This window comes from Anopheles coustani, chromosome 3, assembly GCF_943734705.1.
Source record: "Anopheles coustani chromosome 3, idAnoCousDA_361_x.2, whole genome shotgun sequence".
NCBI classification, from domain to species: domain Eukaryota; kingdom Metazoa; phylum Arthropoda; class Insecta; order Diptera; family Culicidae; genus Anopheles; species Anopheles coustani.
Window position 1 is genome coordinate 45,724,661 of NC_071288.1, and position 20,650 is coordinate 45,745,310.

The window sequence follows — 20,650 nt, forward strand, 5'->3', positions numbered from 1 at the left end:
AACCTCAAGCCGTCATCTCCGTTCGGATTGTTGTTTACCATCGCTCGGAAAAGAAAACAACCGAATGATAATTCTACATTATTTGTTTATTCCGTTACTAAATCGAACAACAAAGCATTCGACTGCACAATCTCGCGCGTAATTCCGCCGAACACGATGTTTAAATTAAACCGCCGGCGTCTGAGCGTTGCGTTATCATTTTCAATCTTTCGTCTCGAGCGTCCAAAAGGTCCGAAGACAGAAAAAGTAACGGAAAGGTGTACTACCGACGCGCAGGCAGCTCCTTGGCGGCTTCGTCCGTCTCGTTTGCTAAGTAAACATACCCGAGCAAGCAACGAAACAATTTTCTTGATCAACATTGTTGTGTTCTCATAACATCTGGAATCGCGATCGGACACCGACTGCAAGATCAATACGTCTATCAAACACGTGTGTTCTGAGGTTGCATCGGAATCTGCGCCAGCTATTCGGGGAATCGCATCGTATAACGATACTATTGAGAAGATTTTATTTTGAAGAAGATTTTATTACGTTTTGAAAATAACACAATGATTTAAAATTTTTGTTGTTTGTAAAAGTTATATTTTAACAATGGCTTTTGTGACCAGCATAAAAACCTGATTATGTATTTTTGAGTACACAAATTTCTAAATAATACACAATTAAAAAAAAGTTTAAGAACATTCTCAATCATAGCAAAATCAGAATTAGGAAATTTTGTCATTTGCGTTTTGTGATCGAAATGGCGATCGCTAGTTGTCAAACGATAGGAACTGATTACAACACGTTCAGATTGCTTTTTGGCAGCTCTAACCTTTCCCATCCCCAAAAAAACTAGGATACGAGGGGTGACTTTTCCGATTTACCGCCTCCTGGAACATGGAAATGGTAACTGCTAAGGCACATTCTCCCCCAAGAAAAAAAAACACCTAACTCACCATGATCATTCAAAAGAAAGAGAATGTTTCCAGGAAAAAAGGGTAACACCGAAAAAAAGGCAGATACCTTGAAACGAGCGGTCCTATCCATTTGGAACGTTCCGAGGGGTGTCGGTATGTCCATCCATCCTGGTCACTCGACCCGTTGCCATCTCTCTTTTGCATTTTCGGGGCTATGCGGCTAAAATCGGTTGGTTTTATCAACCACATGAGCCGCCCCACCACTAGCGCAGCGTTATCAATCAGAAATCGAAATTCGAAATCGAATTCTAATAAACCGTATTTAATGTACATATAATGGGCCGGATTGATAAAGCGCGTTAGTCACAAGTTGGGCTGCCGCGAACGAAGCTCGAACTTCTATACTTGCCGGTGCATGGTGTATCAGTTGCATATCGTTGTTGATTTGATTGAGTTTCTGTGTGCTTTCCGCCGATATCCCCTATGAGAAGTGTGCTAGTGTCTAGAAGTGCGACTGGGGTGTATAATAGGATAGTGCAATAAGGATCTGAATAAGGCAACTCAGCGAAAGTGTTCTAATGATTGGTAGTGAATACTAGGTAGTGCATATACGAGGATATAATAAGACCAAGTCTAGTTGCAAACCCGGCAAGAGAAAATGAAAATGGGATCATCGAAGCGAAAATCTTCCTTCCGTATCGACGATATCCTGCACCATCAGCGTGTGGAGCAGAACCGGCTGTACCAGCACGGAATGCGGCATGCGTCCCCAAACAGTCCCGCCAGCCCAGCGCATCCAGGACTTCCGGAGCCAGGCGGGAGTTCGTCGGTTAACATCGGAACCACCAACTATGGATCGCTGGCGGGTCAAACCGTACCGGCCGACCTTAGTCCGGTAGGGCCACGCAGTCACTCGTCGCCCTCACCCAGCATGGCCCAACACAGCCCCCTGGGGCTCACCGGACCCCCACCTCAATCTTCCACACACGGCACACCACGTGCGGAGTCGCCGAAAAAACCGACTGCCATGTATCCCGGATTGCTGGACTTTTCCAAGAACGTCATCCCGATTCCGCTACAGTTCGGTGTTCCGACGTTTAGCCCCCTTAATGCCGCCTATCTCGAGCACTATGCGTCCGTGTTGCACAAAGGTAGGATGCGCTTATAATGTGTTGTATCCGTTGTTTTCTTAAAGCAGGTATCGGAAAACAATAATAAATCATCGTAAAAAATTAAAGTTTTCCGGATGGACTTGAACACAATTTTACATCGCTAAAAGTTTTCTGTTAGGGAAAAAACCTCAATAAATGGCAGATTCGTACTTTTCATGAAATTTTAATATGCTTGCGATATCTTTTCCCATACGCCTCTCAGAAATTGGTCCATGATCAGAATGGCATATTCCCGTCGGTTTGTGCTCGAATTTCGCCCACAACCGGTTCCTTCCGTAAAAGAAAATGATAATGATTGAGCTTGTACGTGTTTGTTATAGCATTAATTTTACTAGAAAAACATTATCCAGAACCAGAGAAATTTTCCTTTTTTTTATCAATTTTTGAAAAACAAATTGTTATACAGCATTTCGCGGCGTGATGAACCCTTTTTAACCCCGGGCCAAAACTTTGTTGAAACGTATCATATTGATCCCGCGATAAAAATCAAGAGACTGATTTTTAACAGTTTTGTTGAATTAAGTTAAACTCCTACATGTCTTTGGCTCTGTCAGAACAACTCTTCAGCTCATATGTATGGAAGATTTTATTTAAATTTTTGGCAAGTACGTAAAGTGACGTATAGTTTTGAGCACTGAGCACTGAGCACTGAGCTTCAATTCCGTATGTTAATTTAGATGAGCTGTTAGTGATAAAATCTATCGGCTTAAAGACGATGGTTTGTAACGGTGATGTAATTCTAAAGCCATGAGAAACAACAGGTATAGTTGAATTCGACGTAGAAAAATAACAATTGGAATCGAAAGTACCCCGCAAAACCGCCTACTGTGCTTCAATTGGCAAGCGGTATTAACAGCCCCCGGCGAATGATTCAGCATTCCGCAAAGGATGATGATTCGTCGTTCGCAAGTATTTCGCAAACGTGAGGTGATTAAATTTAGAAATTGCGGTGTATCGATTAAAACCCTACGGAAAGCGAAGAAAAAAAGCACAACACACACTTATTTTGCCAAATCAGCTCAATGAGCTTTCTAGCAGGCGTTCGGGGACCTAAATAAAGGGCGAAAAGCCTGTCGTAAAAGCAACGATCAAAGCGATTCGATAATGCCCCTTATGCCCTCTTATCGGCGTGAGCAAATGTGTTCTCGGCACGAGATTCGTGTCCAAAACAGGCGTAAAAGGGCCATGCAAGCCAGGAGTTGGGGCAAATGGGGCAAAGGCTCCGCTGCGCTCCCGAAAGACATCCTGGGAATATGAATGCCTATCAAAGTTCCGTGCTCGGAGCGGCGCAGCGACCGCTGGTGCCTAATCCCTCGGGCCACGGGAACCACCGCTTTGCACCGGGAGGAAGCGCCGACGCGCGAATGGGGCAATCGGAGCCGAATTAACTTTGTACTCGGCCCCCGGAGATGAAAGGTGCCGCCAACGAGGAATCGAACGAGTAATCTTTCACCTGCAAGATTTATTAATGCAACCGTACCCGTTCCGCCGACTAATCGAGCTGCCAATTGATTTACGGCGCTATCGCGGCTGCCTCCGGTTCTCGGGTGATCATGGGGACGCAATATATGGGTTGTTGTTGTTATTTGCACGGTGACGATGTTGGTGATAACGGATGGCCGGGCTACCGTTTGAGAAGAGAGCGACCCGGGGAAGCTCGGTTCCGGGAGGCGGATCAAGCATTCAATGGCGGACACTTGATTTGTGACAGCAAGGAGAGGTTGCCCGCTTCCGTTGGACGGCGTGATGGAAGTCCCAACAATCCGGGAAACTCCATATGTTTTCTCCTATAGACTGCAGGAATTCTTGTACGTCTTGCTCTTTGTTAATTGTTAATACAGCAACAGCAAATTGTGAAGTATTAAACAAAAACAAATATTCTTCTTGCCATTGGTTGAAACTGGTGGTTAATTGTTAATTTTTAGATTTTAACTTGTCATATTAAATTGACCCTACAACGGTTGAGGGACAGTCTGAAGAAACTAGTGTAAAGGTTAATTTACACACATAAAAAAATTAAAGAGTATAATAATCTCAAATCAGGAAGTAATTACACCATATTTTTATACGAAATAACCTAACATTGTTACAGTTGCTTTAAAATAAAACACAAATAAGTATTTAAAAAATATGTCATAAGCAATCATCTAGGCAAATTGAGCAGAATGAAGGGATTTTTTTAACTTTTTACCAAAATAATAAGATCTACAAAAATGTCGCTAACATGAACTTTATAAACTAATTTAAATGAGTTGATCGCATTCTAACACAATTAGTTTCCCTTCCATCGTCTCCTTGTTGTCAACAATAAATACTTTTATATAAGAAAAAGTATGCATTTTGATTTTTTAGCTTATTGAAAAAGTCATAGCGCATAAAGTGGCGTGAATTATAACTTTGGATAATTGGACGATCAATAGATTTTCTCGTCGAATTAACAAGATATCATACATAGAAATATCCTAGCGAGTCTAGCCCGATCGCATCATCTGCATACAAGCGGTTCAATGCTGTCCCACACAACACGAAGTCGTATTAAGTTGAATAAATTGAATCTCATATTAGTATATTTCGAATCGGAATCGCAGTATGCATAGACAATGTACGAGCAATGTATATTCTTTGTTGCATATGATGCCGATTAAGAATGTAATACGATTTTCTTTATGCATACGTATAGATATACGAACAATGTACGGCTGATGTAGATCGTAAGTCGTATATGTTGCCGACTTAGAAAATATACGACTAAACGTATACATTTTGAACAATGTACGGTTAGCGCCTCCACTTTTGTACGTATAGGCATTATTTTAGCATCATTTACGATTCAATCATATTGCATAGAAGTACGATTATTTCAAGTTGATATTCGATTTACATGCATATGTGTTGTGTGGGGTTTGCCTTGTCAGACCCTATTCACCTGATCAGACTGGCGCCGCCAGTATTATGCTGTTTGTCGATTGCATAGGACAACCGGCCGTCCTTAGTGCCATGGGCTCGATACGAAGTTCGACTAAGCATCATTAAACATTTGGTGAACCATAAAAAGATTACCCGATCGGGGACAATCTTAGTTCGGGGTTTCGGGTCCGTATATTGATACACGCACGAGTTCAGTAGCTCACGAAGAGGCAGGGATCCGGAGGATCGCTGATGGTTGTATTACAACAGTGTAAGCAAACGCATATGCAAACAGAGCCCTGTCTGCTGCCACTGACGCCACTGACGGTCAACTATTCTTTTTTCTATCTCTTTTGCGCCGACCGACTCGAAATCGATCTTCAACGCGCAGAAGGGGTTTGATGGTAAATTAAATAAAGGTTGATGGCGCCAGAGCTAAATCCCAACCTCAAATAAGCGCGACACTGCATCGCCCCAATCGTTCGAAAGCCTTTGAGACACTGCTGTAATAAAACGGTACAAGACTCATTTTCCCGATGTATCCCGTTGTGCGTGAGAGGGTGAACTCGGCACACTGGAGCCGCCAATCGAACTCGCGGGATTAAGTGTCGTTCATCTTATCATAGATCACACACGGGGTCCTACTATACGCGTTTCCCTATATGGAATAGGTTGAGTAAAAAAAACCGTTCGGGTTGAAGTACACTCTTGGGTGGAAGAATTTATCGTGTCATCATCGATCGACCAGCTCAACAATTCGGCCCGCTGAATGATGAGCAACTCTTACCCAAAAATCACTGATAAAGTCTGGGCGGTATACGGCAGACAGGCGTCGGATTTCCAATCACAGACCGACCGAATTTTGTTACGCACTTAATTGTTTCACCCCAAAAAATCTATATACCCGTCATAGATCGGAGCCGGAGGTGTTCTGGCTGGCAAACATAGTACCCAAAAAGGTGTTGGTGAAGGTTACCCAATTGAGTGTGGATATATGATGTTATTTTATTTTTTTAACCAACATTCTCTAATACCACCATTGTAATGGCTGGAAAACGCCACCGTTCCGAGAGGTAAAGTAAAAGGCTCGTAGTTTATCTATCACCTAGTGCCAGTGCCAGTGCTGACTCCATCCTTCCGCTATCGGGGATTAAGGGTTGCCTCTTTGAGCAAACTTTGCGTCCCCGAGCCGACCGACACCCGCGAACCGGGCTGTATGTGCTTATCATGGCGTTGTCAGACGTTTTCGGTTGCCTTAATCATCCCGGGAGACGCTAGCGGCATTCGATCACATCGCACATACATCATCGTCCGTGGGTTCACCAGCACGCGTGTGAAGTGACCGATGCGACGATACCGCGTAATCACTGTTTGATTGACAAACGATTATCAATTTGACATTCGCTCACCTTCATCGGTATCAGCCATCGAAAGGTGTGATAAAAATAATGTGCATGTAGTGTGTAAGGCCTGCCAAAATCACAGCTGGATTACGCCAATACGGAGATTTGCACAGTACACGGGCTGCAAAAACATGGCACAGCCACGACGGATTTGTTGAACGTATAATGGTATCACGTGGGAAAGTACAAGTTCAAGAAGAATTTGGAGTTATCGAAAAGTCCCCTTTCGACCTTTCATTATTCGTTAATTTGTATTCTACCTCTAACATTTGTGTGCATTGATAAGTTTTTATGAAAACGGCCACATTTATTAGAGTGGTAACTCACTGCTGCTGCACTAAGTTTGCTAATTCATTTCAAGCCCTCGATTGTCGGTCCACGGTGTAAATAAATCTTAGAGTATCTACGGGATATACGTTGGACTTTTCAAATGAATCATTAGAAACGGACACCCAAATAAAAGTTTAATTTACAAAGGCGAACATGTCTCTAATGGTTCCTCAAATTCCTTAAAGCACCAGATTTTGTGGTAATTTTGAAAACTTATGTTGCAATAAAGAAAACTAATTTAATTATTTATTTATTTTTTTTTTATTTGCAAAAAATGCAAAATTTGCTTAGCATGTCAATTAATTTCAAGAAAAAGTTGGATTCTCCCACGGAATTTAGTATTTCAGTGTTTTTCTAAAGAGCAATGGATTTGCAGCCAATTTCTCATACGTTAAGGTAATAAGTTGTTTCACCATCACTTTGGGTAATCACGGCCGCTGTCATGTGGCTCAAACACCTCAAAGCCATAGATAACGGCCGTGTCATAGGCCGAAACCGAACTGTGTATTCCTACCTTTTTCCCACCCGCTCGGTATGCTGTGACACTGTGTCCTCACGGTTTCGAGCGGACGTTTCCGCATGGACGAGATAAAAATACACAGTATCGCTATGTTGATGGGCCCGCGGCACTGCGACCTGTTTGGCTTTATCGTTTCACTCGATTAGCGAAAATTGCACCCTAAATGAACAGTGATTTTGTTGCCACCGGGCAAACAGGCCCCGACCCGCAGCTCTCCCGCCAACCGAGCCGGCTCCCGTGTGTGGGTTAATCTTCTTGGCCGGCTGTTTATCGTCGAACGTATCGGTCGACAAAGCAAACAAGCGTCCGGAACTGCAGGCGGAAGGAGTCGATCGATGGCCAACCGCATCGTGAGCTTGTGTGTATGGCGTGTTTGACGTGTTGAAGTTGCTTCCACAGTTCCGGGCGCCTACGGCGCTGCGTTGCGAGTTCTTGCCCAATAGAGTTCTTTCCCGGAATAATTGATACAAATTAAATCAATTCCACCCATCCTCAGGATCATTGCAGAGGTTGATAGAAAAGATAAACATTCAAACCCGTGAAGAGCTCGCCAACGGCCAGCGAGTCCTTCTCTGGTTCGTTACGAATTCGGCACAGGAAATGGTGCTATATTTGTTCCAATTGTCTTGCTGCCCCTTTGGGAATTAAACGAAGCGAATTTTCTTTAGGATTCTACGAAAATCTCTCTGTTATTGTTGAGGGATATTCTGCTATCAAAAACTTTTGGCGTCGAAGTAGGCTTTGTATTGTTTTTAATATTATCCTCCCCATTCCTCGATAGTTGACGATGTGCATTTGATCCCATCTTCCACAGCTTCCCCTCGTGTTTGGCCGTTCTACCCCCATCCGTACAGCTACCTACTTCCCGGTTGCGGTTCGAAACGCAAGGGTGGCCAGGTCCGGTTCACGCCACAGCAGACGCAAAGCTTGGAGAAGCGGTTCTCCAACCACAAGTATCTCTCACCGGAAGATCGGCGGAATCTGGCGATCCAGCTGAAGCTCAGCGATCGACAGGTACAGAGCATCACATTAATCCTTATCTTACTACTTTCATGATAAAAGGATGCTGAAAGTCTTTTTTTTTTTTGTGCACCTCCAGGTGAAAACATGGTTCCAAAATCGACGCGCCAAGTGGCGTCGGGCAAACAATGGCTGCCAGTCATCGGAGGGGCTCGGTTCACCGCACAGCCATGGGGATCCGGCCAAAGCTCCAACCGAGGTCGGTGGATGTGGTACCACTGGGTCCGGTCGGGCACACAAATATTCCTCCGATGGCTACGACGACGAAATCCCCGAGGGTGGACAATTTGCTCGGTCGTCCAATCACTCCACGCGCCGGTCTTCGGTGGATTATGATTGCAAGAGCTCGGACAACTATTCGGAACCGGATGATGGCTCGAGCGAGGAACAGGAGAACGACGTGGACGGGGAACCGACGTCGCCTATAAATGTTGTGTAGTACAAAGTAGAGCAAGGCTGCTGCTGTATGAATACTTGGACCTTTGTGTTAGTTAAGTGTTATGTCGTCGGTCAACTAATACCTCAAATATAGGCTAAGACACTCGAAATGTTTTATTAATGTAATAATTTTGATTTTTTTAATAATTTTGTTAGCTTTTAGTTTGAAGGTGTAATAAAATCGGAATAAATAGAAAAAATAAATTTAACAATTAGTCAGGAAATTAATGAGATCAGAAATTAATTCCAGGAAACTGAGGATACCTTCCCCAATACAACGCCATGCACACCTCCCAAAAGGGGGATCCACGATGTCTCGAAGTCGCCGGCCCCCCGGTCTAAATACACTTGCGACCTTTGATCGATAATTGGCCGCACTAAACGTCATCGCCCCCCACTCCCACCTCCAAACCCACCAACGCTTGTTTAATAAATCACCACTTATTGGTTGGCGAATGTCATTCGGTATCAGCCGCCTAATCAAACTGGGGCCTCGATTCGACGATTCGCCGGAGTCGGGGGTCGCGATAACGCTGGACTAATGGTTTGATTTTCGTGTAAATGGATAATGATTCACAGCGGTCCGCGGTTGGTCTTTAGCGACTTCGTTGATAAGCGCACGGTCTGGTTGGAGGTGTTTGATGACCGTTTCTCATTTCACAACAATCGTTTCCCACATGTGCTGGCGCGCACGTGTTCGCGTAAAACATTCGCCTTTTAGCGCAAGAAGTGGGTCTATATACAATCACAATAGACTGCGCACCAGTGTTGATTGTCATCATCGTTCCAGCCAATCAGGAGGACAAAGTCTGGCTGAGGCGAAATTTATAATTGGTAATTTTGATCGTTATCGGTTTAGAACCTTTAAAGGAACGCGATGTACGCGAAAACGAACCGGAATTTTTTTCGGCCAAAAAAATTATGAGAATGTGTTTTGTAAAAACGAAGGTTAATACATAGTCGGTATTCGATGGTATTTAGTATTTGATTCTACATCAAACAATATTTTAATTAACAAGGCCAAGCCATACAAATTTGTTTTGTTTTTCAGAAAGACATCACATACATCGTAGTTTTAGTAGTATAAATTTACAAACCGCGGTCTTGTTATCGCTTATAATGCTTAAAGCCTTCCAAAGAAAAATCCTGACGAAAAACAATCCCTTGCAACAAATGAAGATTCCTCTTTAAATTTAAAAAAAAAAATTGGGTAGCATAAATTGTGAAAGCTATTACAGCCTTCATTTATTTAAAAACACGTTTATTTGACAAACTGAATGGTTTTATTATAGACATTTGTTGTGTAAAAATTCAATTATTTGTTTATAATTATATGTTATGTTATATATGGTTAGCGCCGGTTAGAAAATCGGCCCATGAGCGCCGGGGCTCACCACTTCGACGGCGTGGGTACGAATCCCAACCGATACCGGACCCTCCTCTGTACGAGAGGACTGACTATCCACGTACAACAGAGAAACAAGTCTCGTAAGCCCTTAACGGGGCAGGCATGACCAAGAGGTCGTTACGCCAAGAAGAAGAAATATATGTTTGTAGTAGGTTTACATAAAAACTCGATTTAATCATATAAACAATTGCCAAACTGAAATTGTTTCAACAGTGTATTCTTTTTTTAGCCTATATAATGCCCTTAAGGGTTCGAAAAATTATCAGATAGCTTGATTGGTGTTGCTTAACTTCAGGGAAAAAAAATCTATGGTATGATTCCGAGTTTTGCTTTTTTGGCAAGCAAGGAAAACGCGCAAATTGGAACAAATAACAAATGAGTTCAACTCATTCGAACATGGACGCTGAACTAATTGATTGCAATCACCAGGTGACGATGGGCTTGGTCACCCTTCCGACGACCGGATGCGCCCCCCGGCGACCTCCTATCATTCGAAATGGGTTTCGATTTACGAAAAATGATGATGCTATCAAGGCACGCTTATCATAATCATCGGCTCGTTGATAAATCGGATTGCGGTTTTCCGTGCTACCCAAAACGGTTCCGGATAGGATAGTTCGCTGGTAGTTCGAATGGCCCATTTGCTTCATGGATGTTATTGTTTTGTACGCTTTTGTTTATTTATTTACTTACACACCCCCTCTGCCAACAGTTCCACTTGGCCCACCGCATCCATCTCACGGTATGGCAGTATAGTTCGATCATCCACTCAAGGGTCTTCCACAAAAGTTCGCCCGCGTTTTGGGGTTCCGGGGGTCATCCAATCGGGGTGAGGAATTTAATCGAATTTCATAAATAGCTACAATGAATGATTGGCCCCCGATTGGGACTTGGTGGCTTGTTCACCGGAATCGAACATGTCGATGAGACCTATTTATCCACCCTTCTCTAATGGCAAGATTCTTGCCTTATACTATGCCCCGTGCCATCGGTAGATCGATCATCTGGCCAAAGGTGAGTGTCGAAAGTTTCGGTTAGTATTTAGCGATAATAGTAACACGCTAACCATCGGTATAGACTTCACCGAAACAGTGGTAAAAAGATAAATTAGTCTAATGGCAGCTCAATTAGCGTAAAATTGCAAACTATCCGAGCACTAATCTCCGGCAGCGCGTGCACTTTCTTTATGGTCGTTTAGATGGAAAATATCTTTTACTATTATGTCTTGCGGACTTGGGTTACGGTTGTCTTCGTACGAAAATTGCAGAAAAAAAACATTACCCACCAGAAACAACATAAAACCCTGGTGGTAAGCGTGTGAATTGTCGAATAATTAACGTGATTTTCACTGTTTTCCCTTCCCGTGAGCCAACGATTGTAAATGGTTGGTCAAACGCGTCGTTTGCGGTTACTAAACATTTGTTACCGGTTTCCTCCCCGTAAAGTTTCTGTTGGAAAAATGTCCGTTCACTTTTTGCGCTATAAAAGCATTAGCACCACTACGGATTACGCAATATATGCTAATATTGTTTTTTATTTTAATTTAACATCATCCAGCTTCCGTTTGGAAACTTGAATTCATACCGACAGTGGCCACAAACTACCGTCTCACTCTCTCTTTCTCTTTCTCTCCCTCTCTTAAAAACATAAAATCCAATTTTTATTTTTTTGTTTGAATCGGCTGTTTTCCCTCTCTATCATCTACGAAAACAATGGTATACTGCGGGAATGAGGTGGTCCATGGTTTTTTTTTTGAGCTTGAAAAGACGATGAGATTGAGTACATACCCAAACAACCCTTACGGGCGTTAACGGAAGGAGGGCAGATGGAGGAGAAGTGAGGTCAAAGTCCCAAATCCGCATGTATCAGCATGGATTGGGGAGGTAAATTTTTTTTCGGAGCTGAGCTTTTCTTGGACCAAGCCCCGCAGCACCGTAATTGGCAATTGATTGCACCGTGAAATCTCGTTTCCCTCGTCTTCGTAAGATCAACCAGCAACAACCACTATGGGCTGTTTAGAGGTGAATTTGTTTTACAAGATTTCGTCTATACTGTTTCTGTCGCCCTTTAAACTGGGTTCCAGATTTGGTGCTGGTACTTTTCCTTTTTATTTGTTCTAAAGTAATCTAAGAAATTGCTTTTTGATTGAGAATGCGTCAAGTTGATACTCTAATTGCTAAAATCAGTAATGCTATTCGTTCTAAATTAAACAATGATGGAGCAACCAATGTAAATGGTAGACTTATTTGTTTAGACACGTCTTATGTACTCAATAGTGGCGAACATTTGGTACAAAATGTTGAAAAAAAACAGGGGTTTCAAGGTTTTCCCAAATTTTGCTTTAAAAAGTGCTTTAGAGTTAAAAAATCAACAATGGAGAGCAGTGATTCAGCATGAATTGTTGCGTATTTGCGCTATTCTAACCTACTCTGCAAAAAATTGACAAAGGCCAGTTCCATTTACTAATAAGTTTAAACTACCCCATGATTCCAAACCTTTCCCAAAAATGTAAACCTGATTTAAGATAGAGATGAATGTCGCCCTTAAGGCGCAAAATCTCTTAAATAAAAAAAAATTAAAAAAAAGTCCCAAATATGGTACTATGGTAGTTTAAAATATACTTCATTTCTCGTTATTTTATAAGTTTGATTTTAAAATGCAAATGATGAGACCGGGATTTTTCTAATCGAAAAAAAAACACATTGAAATATCTGTTGCTAAATTTCCAACGACAAACCAATGTGTCCACCACTCGCACCCATAGTGTGGGCGAGCTTCATGAAACGAAATAGCAAGCGCAGGGATGGGGGTTTCGGGTGGAAAACACTGCAGCAAGACTGACCACCGCGCAATTCCATCGCGATCCATTGTTGTTTGGGGTTCGTTTTTCCATCTTCTATTTTTTTGTTTTTTAATTCTTCCACCACCCCACAGCGTCAGCGGCCACCGGGCAACACACAGACGCCATGCCGCCCTCGGAGGGGCTCACAGAGAGAAAATGTAGATCAGTGTGCTATACGAGTTCGCGGTGTAATGTTGTCGGTTTCGTGCGGTCTTACCACGCCGTAGCACGACGGTGTAGCCCCTGTGGACGGTACGGAACGAGCAACGCATCATGACGTGCGCAAACGATCGACGAGTGTACGCGAACAAGCGTCCCGGAAGTGCCCCAGCCCGTCCGCCGCCGTCATCGAAAACGGAACGGTGGCGGTGGTGGTGGTGGTGCTGGAGGTGGTTGTTGCGGTGGCTAGCAGTGACCGGGCTCCTCATGCTCGTCTCCTCCATCGGAAGGGGTGTGCAGTGTCAAACATTCATACGACGTAAGTGGTGTGCGATTAATTCAAACAAATGTGCCAAAATAACCGTCATGCACGTGATTGTTGTGCTAATCGATATCCGGTAACATTTTTGGAGTTTGTTCTAACTGCTGCAGTGCGCTGCACGGAAAGATGTAAAGGAAACCCGTTTAGATACAAATGAATGACCTCCAAATTACGACTAGCCACGTGATCGAGCGATCACGGTGGCGCATTTCGGTGGTGCGTCTCAGAAATCTCCTGAAAACAGGAACAGGTGTGCTCGGGAAGTGTGGCCACAATTACCGCAGACAAATCGATCAATCGTATTCGCTACACTCGAACCCGATTGCGCAGCGTTGAAACGAGGAAAATGCCACAAATTATGCCAAGGGTGAGGGCGTGTTATCGGTGGCCGATTTGATGCGTGGTGTGCATTCATCATTACGGATTGGCACTTCGGAAGAAATTGAGTGGCTAGTTCGACTATAAAATTAAGGCGATCGATACCGAACTGATTGAAAATTGCTTCTTCGCAGCCCGTTCCGTTTTTTCTCTGTGTGTGTGTCTGTTTTGTCAAGATTACGAGGGACATCGATTGGCTGGCTTGTTGTTTTATTTCATATGCTTGTCCGATAAAATACGATTCATATTGTCAAAATACGATGGTATCATTACTCGAAATGCCTTTCAATTATTGCTGTTGACGGGATGACTTTGAAGCAGAAAAGATATTAAATGTTTCACATTAAAAATTTGTCATTGCCGAAACGATCGTCAGCGATCCTTAACTAGCCTTGTCCATTCACGAATTTTTAAATGATAATTGATGGATTTTTTATTTAAAACAGTTCTTTCTCTTGATTCTGCTCATTACAAACTGTTTTAGGTTGTTTTGTGAAGCATACGATAACTTTCAGCTCTTTTTCACGGCATCGAAAGATGCCACTTCAAACGTAACCGAACACACCGACACATATGGTCTAGCCCTGCAAAAGGCATATCTTATGCGTAGTAAAACATCCATCCAACAGAAACGGGGCACGGTTTATCCCAAAAACCCCCGTCGAACGGAGGTACCCAACCCCGGCTACGCCCGCATGCACTTTAAGGTGTGTACCGCACACGCAAATGGCCTTCACGTACTTCCGTTTCAGCTAGTTTTTCAGCTGAGATATCGCGACGCGGCTGTTATAATAGAAGGGCAGGGGCACCCCGCGAAACTGTGGTGGAAAGAAGGGGCGGGAGGTAGCGGAATCCGAGTTTCATTATTCCCGATTTACATAACCGTACCGTGTGTTCACGACCGATGAGTATACCCGGATGATGCACACAGTAGCAGTATGATGTATGAAAATGATCGAATTCGAATCTCCAAAAAGGGAAATTAGAACGGAATGATACATTGCAAAGGCATACAGGCGAGCAAGTCGAAAGAGAAGACGATAAAGAAAAACAACTTAGAGGTAGCTATGTAGCCACAGCATCGAATCGAGGCTAAGAGCAATTCGAAGTTGTACACAAACAAACAGATTGTACAGCGCAAACGGCTTTATGTTGCTTCATCGACATAACAACATCACGCTTCCAGCTACGTGCATTAGGATGAGGGTTTCGCGCATATTTTAAACCCATTTCAAAACAATAGCTACCAACGGCCGTTGCTTGTGTCTAATCGAAACGCAATTCGATTCGCTAGGAATCTCTCGAAAATAAGACCCGTTCCTATAATCTAGTAAAAGTCATAGAAAACATCAAAGATTTAAATTATGGAATGTTTGTAAATATGTATACTACAAAAATATAAAAGTAATGGCAACTCAATAAAACCGAACCCATTTTTTTCAGTAAATTCAAAACATTCAATCAATATTGTTTCATTACTTTTCTTATTATGAATTTTACAAACATAAATTTAATAAAAATATAAATAATAGATAGTTCGACTAATGCCATAATAAAAGCTTTGTATACATAAAACCAGATCAACTTGTTAAATAAAGCCAGATTAAATAATACTCAAATAAATTGGGATCCTACTTAAAGTTCATTCAGGAATACATCATAAGCGAGTCAAAGAAAATTTCAAATGCAGAGGTATTAGAAATATTTTTCTCATCGTTTAATACTTCTTGGGCTGGATTCTCAGTATCTCTACCCATCATTGGTAAGAGATTTAAAAAACCGCGATTAGGTCACGTGTTCATTATAAACGAATAAACTATAAACAATACACGAATGATGCACTCTTAACAGGAAATGTAATAGATGTATACCGGTCGATGTAATCCAATGTTCAATTAACATCTTAAACAAAATCCGACGGAATCCAAACAGGGACGGCCAACGTGTGTCGGACGGACGACCAATGTCCGGTGCAAGCGTACTGCGAGCGGTACAATACGGTCCACGAGTATGGCGTCTGTTCGTGCATGGCCGGCTACTTTGCCGTGACAGACAGTAATAACACGCGCCGGTGTTTGCGAGGTAACGCTGCATCCATGCATAGTTTAGGCATGAGTTTCGGTTCGAGAACAACTTCCATAAGATTTCGAATCGATACGTGTTACCATTTCTGATGCGACCGTTCGTTTACAAATTTGGTTTGCAGCGGCCACGGACATAGGGGACTACTGCCTGCACAACGATCAGTGCCATTACACGCTCAGCACGGACTCGGAATGCCGGGACAACTCCTGCCAGTGCCGCGAAGGTGCCCACTACGTCGAGCGTGAGAAGCGTTGCTACAAGACAAACTACCTTGGCGAATACTGCCGGCTGACAAACAACTGTATCGGCAACGATACGTACTGCCGAGACGGAATCTGCGTGTGTACACCAGGCAAGCATCCGAACACCGACCGGAACCGGTGCTTGCACGATGCCAAGCTGGGCGACCAATGCTTTCGCGATGAGGAATGCGTAACGGACAATTCACGCTGCGCCCAGGAGAGTTGTACGTGCCGGGTCAGCCACGTGCTCAACGAGAACCGGAACCGATGTTTACCGAGTAAGCTTTGCAACTTGGCAGTTTGCACCCTTCATCTAATTCTGTGCCCATTTCTTCTCACAGTTGCCAGTAGGATCTACGATCTCTGCGAGGAAAGCATTCAGTGCATGTACAACATTCCCTATTCACAGTGTCGCATCACGACTGGAACGGATGGGATCACTGCTGGCCGTTGCACCTGTGCCAGCCGTTTTCATGAGGCGGGATACGTGCGTCCTAAATTTGTACGTTGCTTGTAACTTCTTTTTAATACTTTTTCTATCCATTTCTCTCCCCAGAAATGTGTTTCATCGGTGCACCTGAATGGAATCTGCGAAGTGAACGAAAACTGCATCGATCCCGATACGAGCTGTCTGCACGGACGCTGCCGGTGTATTGATCATATGATCGAAGAGGACGGTATTTGTTCAGGATCCATCCTGGCACGGTTTGACGCAATACTCCTTGTTGTTGCGATTTTAATGGCCAGCCGATCATATTGCATTAGCTGACCGTAACATATCAACCCGATCGCTCGTTGGGGCGTGTGTACCAAAAATATAACACACCAAACATGGATAAATAATCCCCTACTAAGATACTCACACGTCATGTTACGGAATGATACTCAATGTTTAGCATGTTTCCACTTATTGAAAGTAAACCGAACGACATCCGCCAATCTATGAACATTCCAAATACTCTATCAGTATCGAATGTGTATCTTGTTTTAAAGAATATTTTTTATATCTACGGATTAAATCCCTTTTTAGGATAACAGGTTATATATATGGAATTCAAAAACAACGTTCGAAAAGTAGATATTCATATCTCTATTTTATTATTCATTCTATTCACGAATACTTCGTGTGAAAATCGGAAAGACAAATAAACGCATCCAAAGTGGAGTAAATACTGATGTACAAAATATCAACATGGACTTTTGTATATAAATACGTGTATAATGTATACAGAAAAAACGAATTGATGGAATACAACAAAATTGCACGGTGGGATGAAGGAAGCTAGAGCTGTAAGTACTGCAACATCAGGGCGGGCCACAGTAGGAGCAATCCGCCGGCAATGTAGGTGATGCGGGCACCAACGCTCCAGAACGCAATGGAAGCAACGATTGGTCCAACGGCCCGAGCCAGTGCTCCTAGCGACCGAAACACTCCTAGCACCGTACCCTTCTGGTGAAAGTCGCCATACTTTGAGGTGATTGTCGTCATACATGTGACCACGAACGCAGTCGCTAAAGGTACAAAAAAAGTACATCAATCGCCCGGCCTGACAAGCAAACGGGAAGAAATACTTACAGATTGCGAATAAACTCATGCCTAAATAAAGAACCGGTGATGATTCTGCTAGACCGACGGTAACAAAGGCGGGAATGATTAAGTATAGGCCAAATACGGCCGACTTCTTCACTAGCCGATCCGGAAGCCGGCGCACAACCGATCCCTGAAGTAATGCCATCAATACGCCTACCAAAAAGACATTCGGGTTAAAATATGGGACAAAAAAGATCGAAGCTTTGCGTGCTCACCTGTGGTAAGGAACATTTTTGCCTGATCGATCGAGGTGTAGCTAAATTTGTGGTACATCAGAAACGTAACTGTAAACTCTAGGCCGGAGTACAGAAATAGATAGAGGAAGTACGTAACTCCAAGGCTTCGTAGGGAACGCACGTCCTTCTGCGGTAGGTTTTCCACCGCCGAGAATCGAAACAGTGCTCTAATACTGATATGATCGAGTGCGTGCGAAAGCGAATTGATGATTTTCGTCGACCGCTTTTCCTTCGGTAGGGTTTCTTTAAGGCATAATGCCAGAAACAGGATGTCGGCTACGGCCAGCATCATCGCGAACATGGCCGGCGCGAAAAACCATAGCGTGCCGGTTTTGTCCGAGTACCGTGAAAACATGGCACCGATCATTGGACCGGCGATGAACCCAAGCGAAAAGGCAATCCCAACCAGGGCCATCGCTTTGCCTCGATTCTGTTGGTTCGATACGTCCGTTATGACGGCCATGCAGAGTGAAACGTTACCCTTGCTTATGCCACCGACGAAGCGGGCTATCACGAAGAGAAGAAACGACTCCGAGTACGCCCACAGTCCATAGGATGCAGCGATACCCGTCTGCAAAAAAAGGGGTACAAGTTGAAGTATTACCGATGAATGCAACAAGCGCAATAGTTATTTGATTTTCCTTGAAACTTACCGCACACAGCAACATCAACGGTTTCCGACCGTAGATATCGGAAAGAGCACCAACGATGGGGCTGCTTAGAAACTGCAGAAAGCTAAACATGGACCCGAGCGCACCGCCAAACAGGACGCTCGTGAAGCGCTCCGGGGCACCGATCCACACCTGGAACTGCTTAATACTGTTGGCCAGATAGCCGTACAACTGATTGTCATTCTTGCGGTAATACTCTAGCAGGGACGGAAGCAGAGGGAGTATCATCGTGAACGCCAGCAGATCGAGCAGCAGGGAAGCGAACACCACGTACGCCGTTGGATGGGTTCGGGTAATTTCGGTGATTTTCTTCGATGCTTCCGTAACTTTCTCATGCTTCGGTGAGGGTTTGAGATTGCTGTTTAAGTTGTGAGAGGTGCCCGACACGACGGACCGCTTCTTAAGCTCATCTAGGTTGTACGTCATTGTGGCGTGGAGCTGAAACAATTTTGACTCGATAAAAAGTTGTTCTACTCCGGCAAATATTATTAACAACAGTGCCAGCTGAATGGCCCTAAAGTAAAATGCGTAAGATCATCGATCACATTGGAAACGTAAATTAACAACACTTAAGATCACCATGAATGTCCATTATTCAACGAATGTTTGCAATCACCTTTCTCTATTGAGTAATACAAATTTAACATGCGGTAGGCGACACTTTTTTTCACACCTTCACGACGATCAACTGAATATTAGGATAGTTTTCTATATTTCCTTGCCAAAGACGAAGTGTACGCGTGGCCCATTTGACACTGCCACCAGCGAGGGCACAAGATGGTATTAAAACAGCAGCTTTATTGAAACACCTGGACTATCCACAGATCGGTACTTTCACTTTTGCCAAACGTCTTGTGCTTGTGTTTATCCCAAGATGCCGCCTGAGGCACGATATGCTCCAAACCCTTTTAAGTGTAAGTACCGCAGAGATCGATCGAAACACCGGAGTGTGGTAGTAGTGTAAAGCGTTCGCTCGTTGCCCGAGATGATGTTGATGCTAACGACTGCGAAAGCCCACTGGGAAATGTACATTCACCATGGCATGGAGCGCGAATAGTTTCATTATCCCATCGGTACAGTAAATGTAGGACGAGTAAAATATTGGCACTTCAAGCAACAGTCAACGAGTTGAAGATAAAACAAACAATCACACCTACGTGCCGAGTGCACGGGCATGGTTAAAGATAATGAACGACCACTGATAGGGCTTGACAGCGTCTACCAATGCACCACGGAAAACAGACGACCACGATTACTAACGACGTGATTTACTAGCAATTGTTACCTGGTGGTTTCATCGTTTGAATGAGTAATTAAACTGATTCTTCCATCACAAAAGGAGGTCAAAATAACTTTGTTTTGGATCGACATTTCTAGTGACAGCCGGTGTCATTGGAAGTAGTGATGTGCATACTGCGAGTGAGATTAGAATCATGCATAGGGTCTCCAATCCTTAAAGAATGAATGGGTAAGTAAAAGAGTAAATTAGCTCGCTTGAAACTGTGCAAATAAGTTATGTCTCGTATAGGAGATTAAGTAAGCTTAAGTGTAGATTGTCTCTTTTACTTATTCGTTAATTATTTTGAGTTTCTAATTCAAGTTAAGGATTTAAATTCCCACGTCGATTAGTAACTGTTTTACTATTGCTTTATTCATGAGTGCACTTATTTGATTCGAATCGGTGGTTTTAAAACAGGCTTTAACATCTGAGGGTATTATGATCCAGTTCCGCGTTATTGCTCGAAAGTTTCCGCATATTTGCTCGAATAGCAACCTGGGTATTTATACAAGTATTTCAAGGTATATAAATATATAGTTTTTAACAAGTTTCGAGCACTTTGATTTTTAATCAATTTTCAAAACGATCGAGTTATTGGTGTGTTTTATACTATGGCTAAATGGCTAAATAAATCAAAGTGACTTGTCTAAACACAACGGTGATATGAAAAGTGCATCCTGAATTATCATGTTCTTGGTAAATACCAAGATCCATAGAACCCACATATGCTTCGGACACATACGGTCTA

At 43.2% G+C, this 20,650-nt stretch overlaps 2 protein-coding genes and 1 pseudogene across 4 annotated transcripts; 2 read left to right on the plus strand and 1 right to left on the minus strand.

Moving 5' to 3' along the window:
* Positions 1-1,557: 1,557 nt before the first annotated feature.
* Positions 1,558-8,690, plus strand: LOC131262045 (hematopoietically-expressed homeobox protein HHEX homolog). Its single transcript, XM_058263958.1, has 3 exons — positions 1,558-2,050; positions 8,046-8,245; positions 8,331-8,690. The coding sequence occupies exons 1-3, from the start codon at positions 1,558-1,560 to the stop codon at positions 8,688-8,690; spliced, it is 1,053 nt and encodes a 350-aa protein (XP_058119941.1).
* Positions 8,691-13,063: 4,373 nt separating this feature from the next.
* On the plus strand, positions 13,064-16,894 carry LOC131262054 (neurogenic locus Notch protein-like; annotated as a pseudogene).
* Positions 16,895-17,200: 306 nt separating this feature from the next.
* Positions 17,201-19,957, minus strand: LOC131272552 (major facilitator superfamily domain-containing protein 10). 3 transcript variants are annotated; one of them, XM_058274314.1, is made up of 5 exons: positions 19,909-19,957; positions 18,606-19,061; positions 17,932-18,523; positions 17,702-17,869; positions 17,201-17,637 (listed from the first exon to the last, which is right to left on the minus strand). In XM_058274314.1, exons 2-5 carry the CDS (start codon positions 19,047-19,049, stop codon positions 17,408-17,410), a joined length of 1,434 nt encoding a protein of 477 aa, XP_058130297.1. In that variant the 5' UTR covers positions 19,050-19,061; positions 19,909-19,957; the 3' UTR covers positions 17,201-17,407. The 3 variants fall into 3 exon arrangements, with proteins under 3 accessions (XP_058130297.1, XP_058130299.1, XP_058130298.1); XM_058274316.1 differs by lacking the exon at positions 19,909-19,957 and adding an exon at positions 19,297-19,311; XM_058274315.1 differs by lacking the exon at positions 19,909-19,957 and adding an exon at positions 19,240-19,303.
* Between the last annotated feature and the right edge of the window lie 693 nt (positions 19,958-20,650).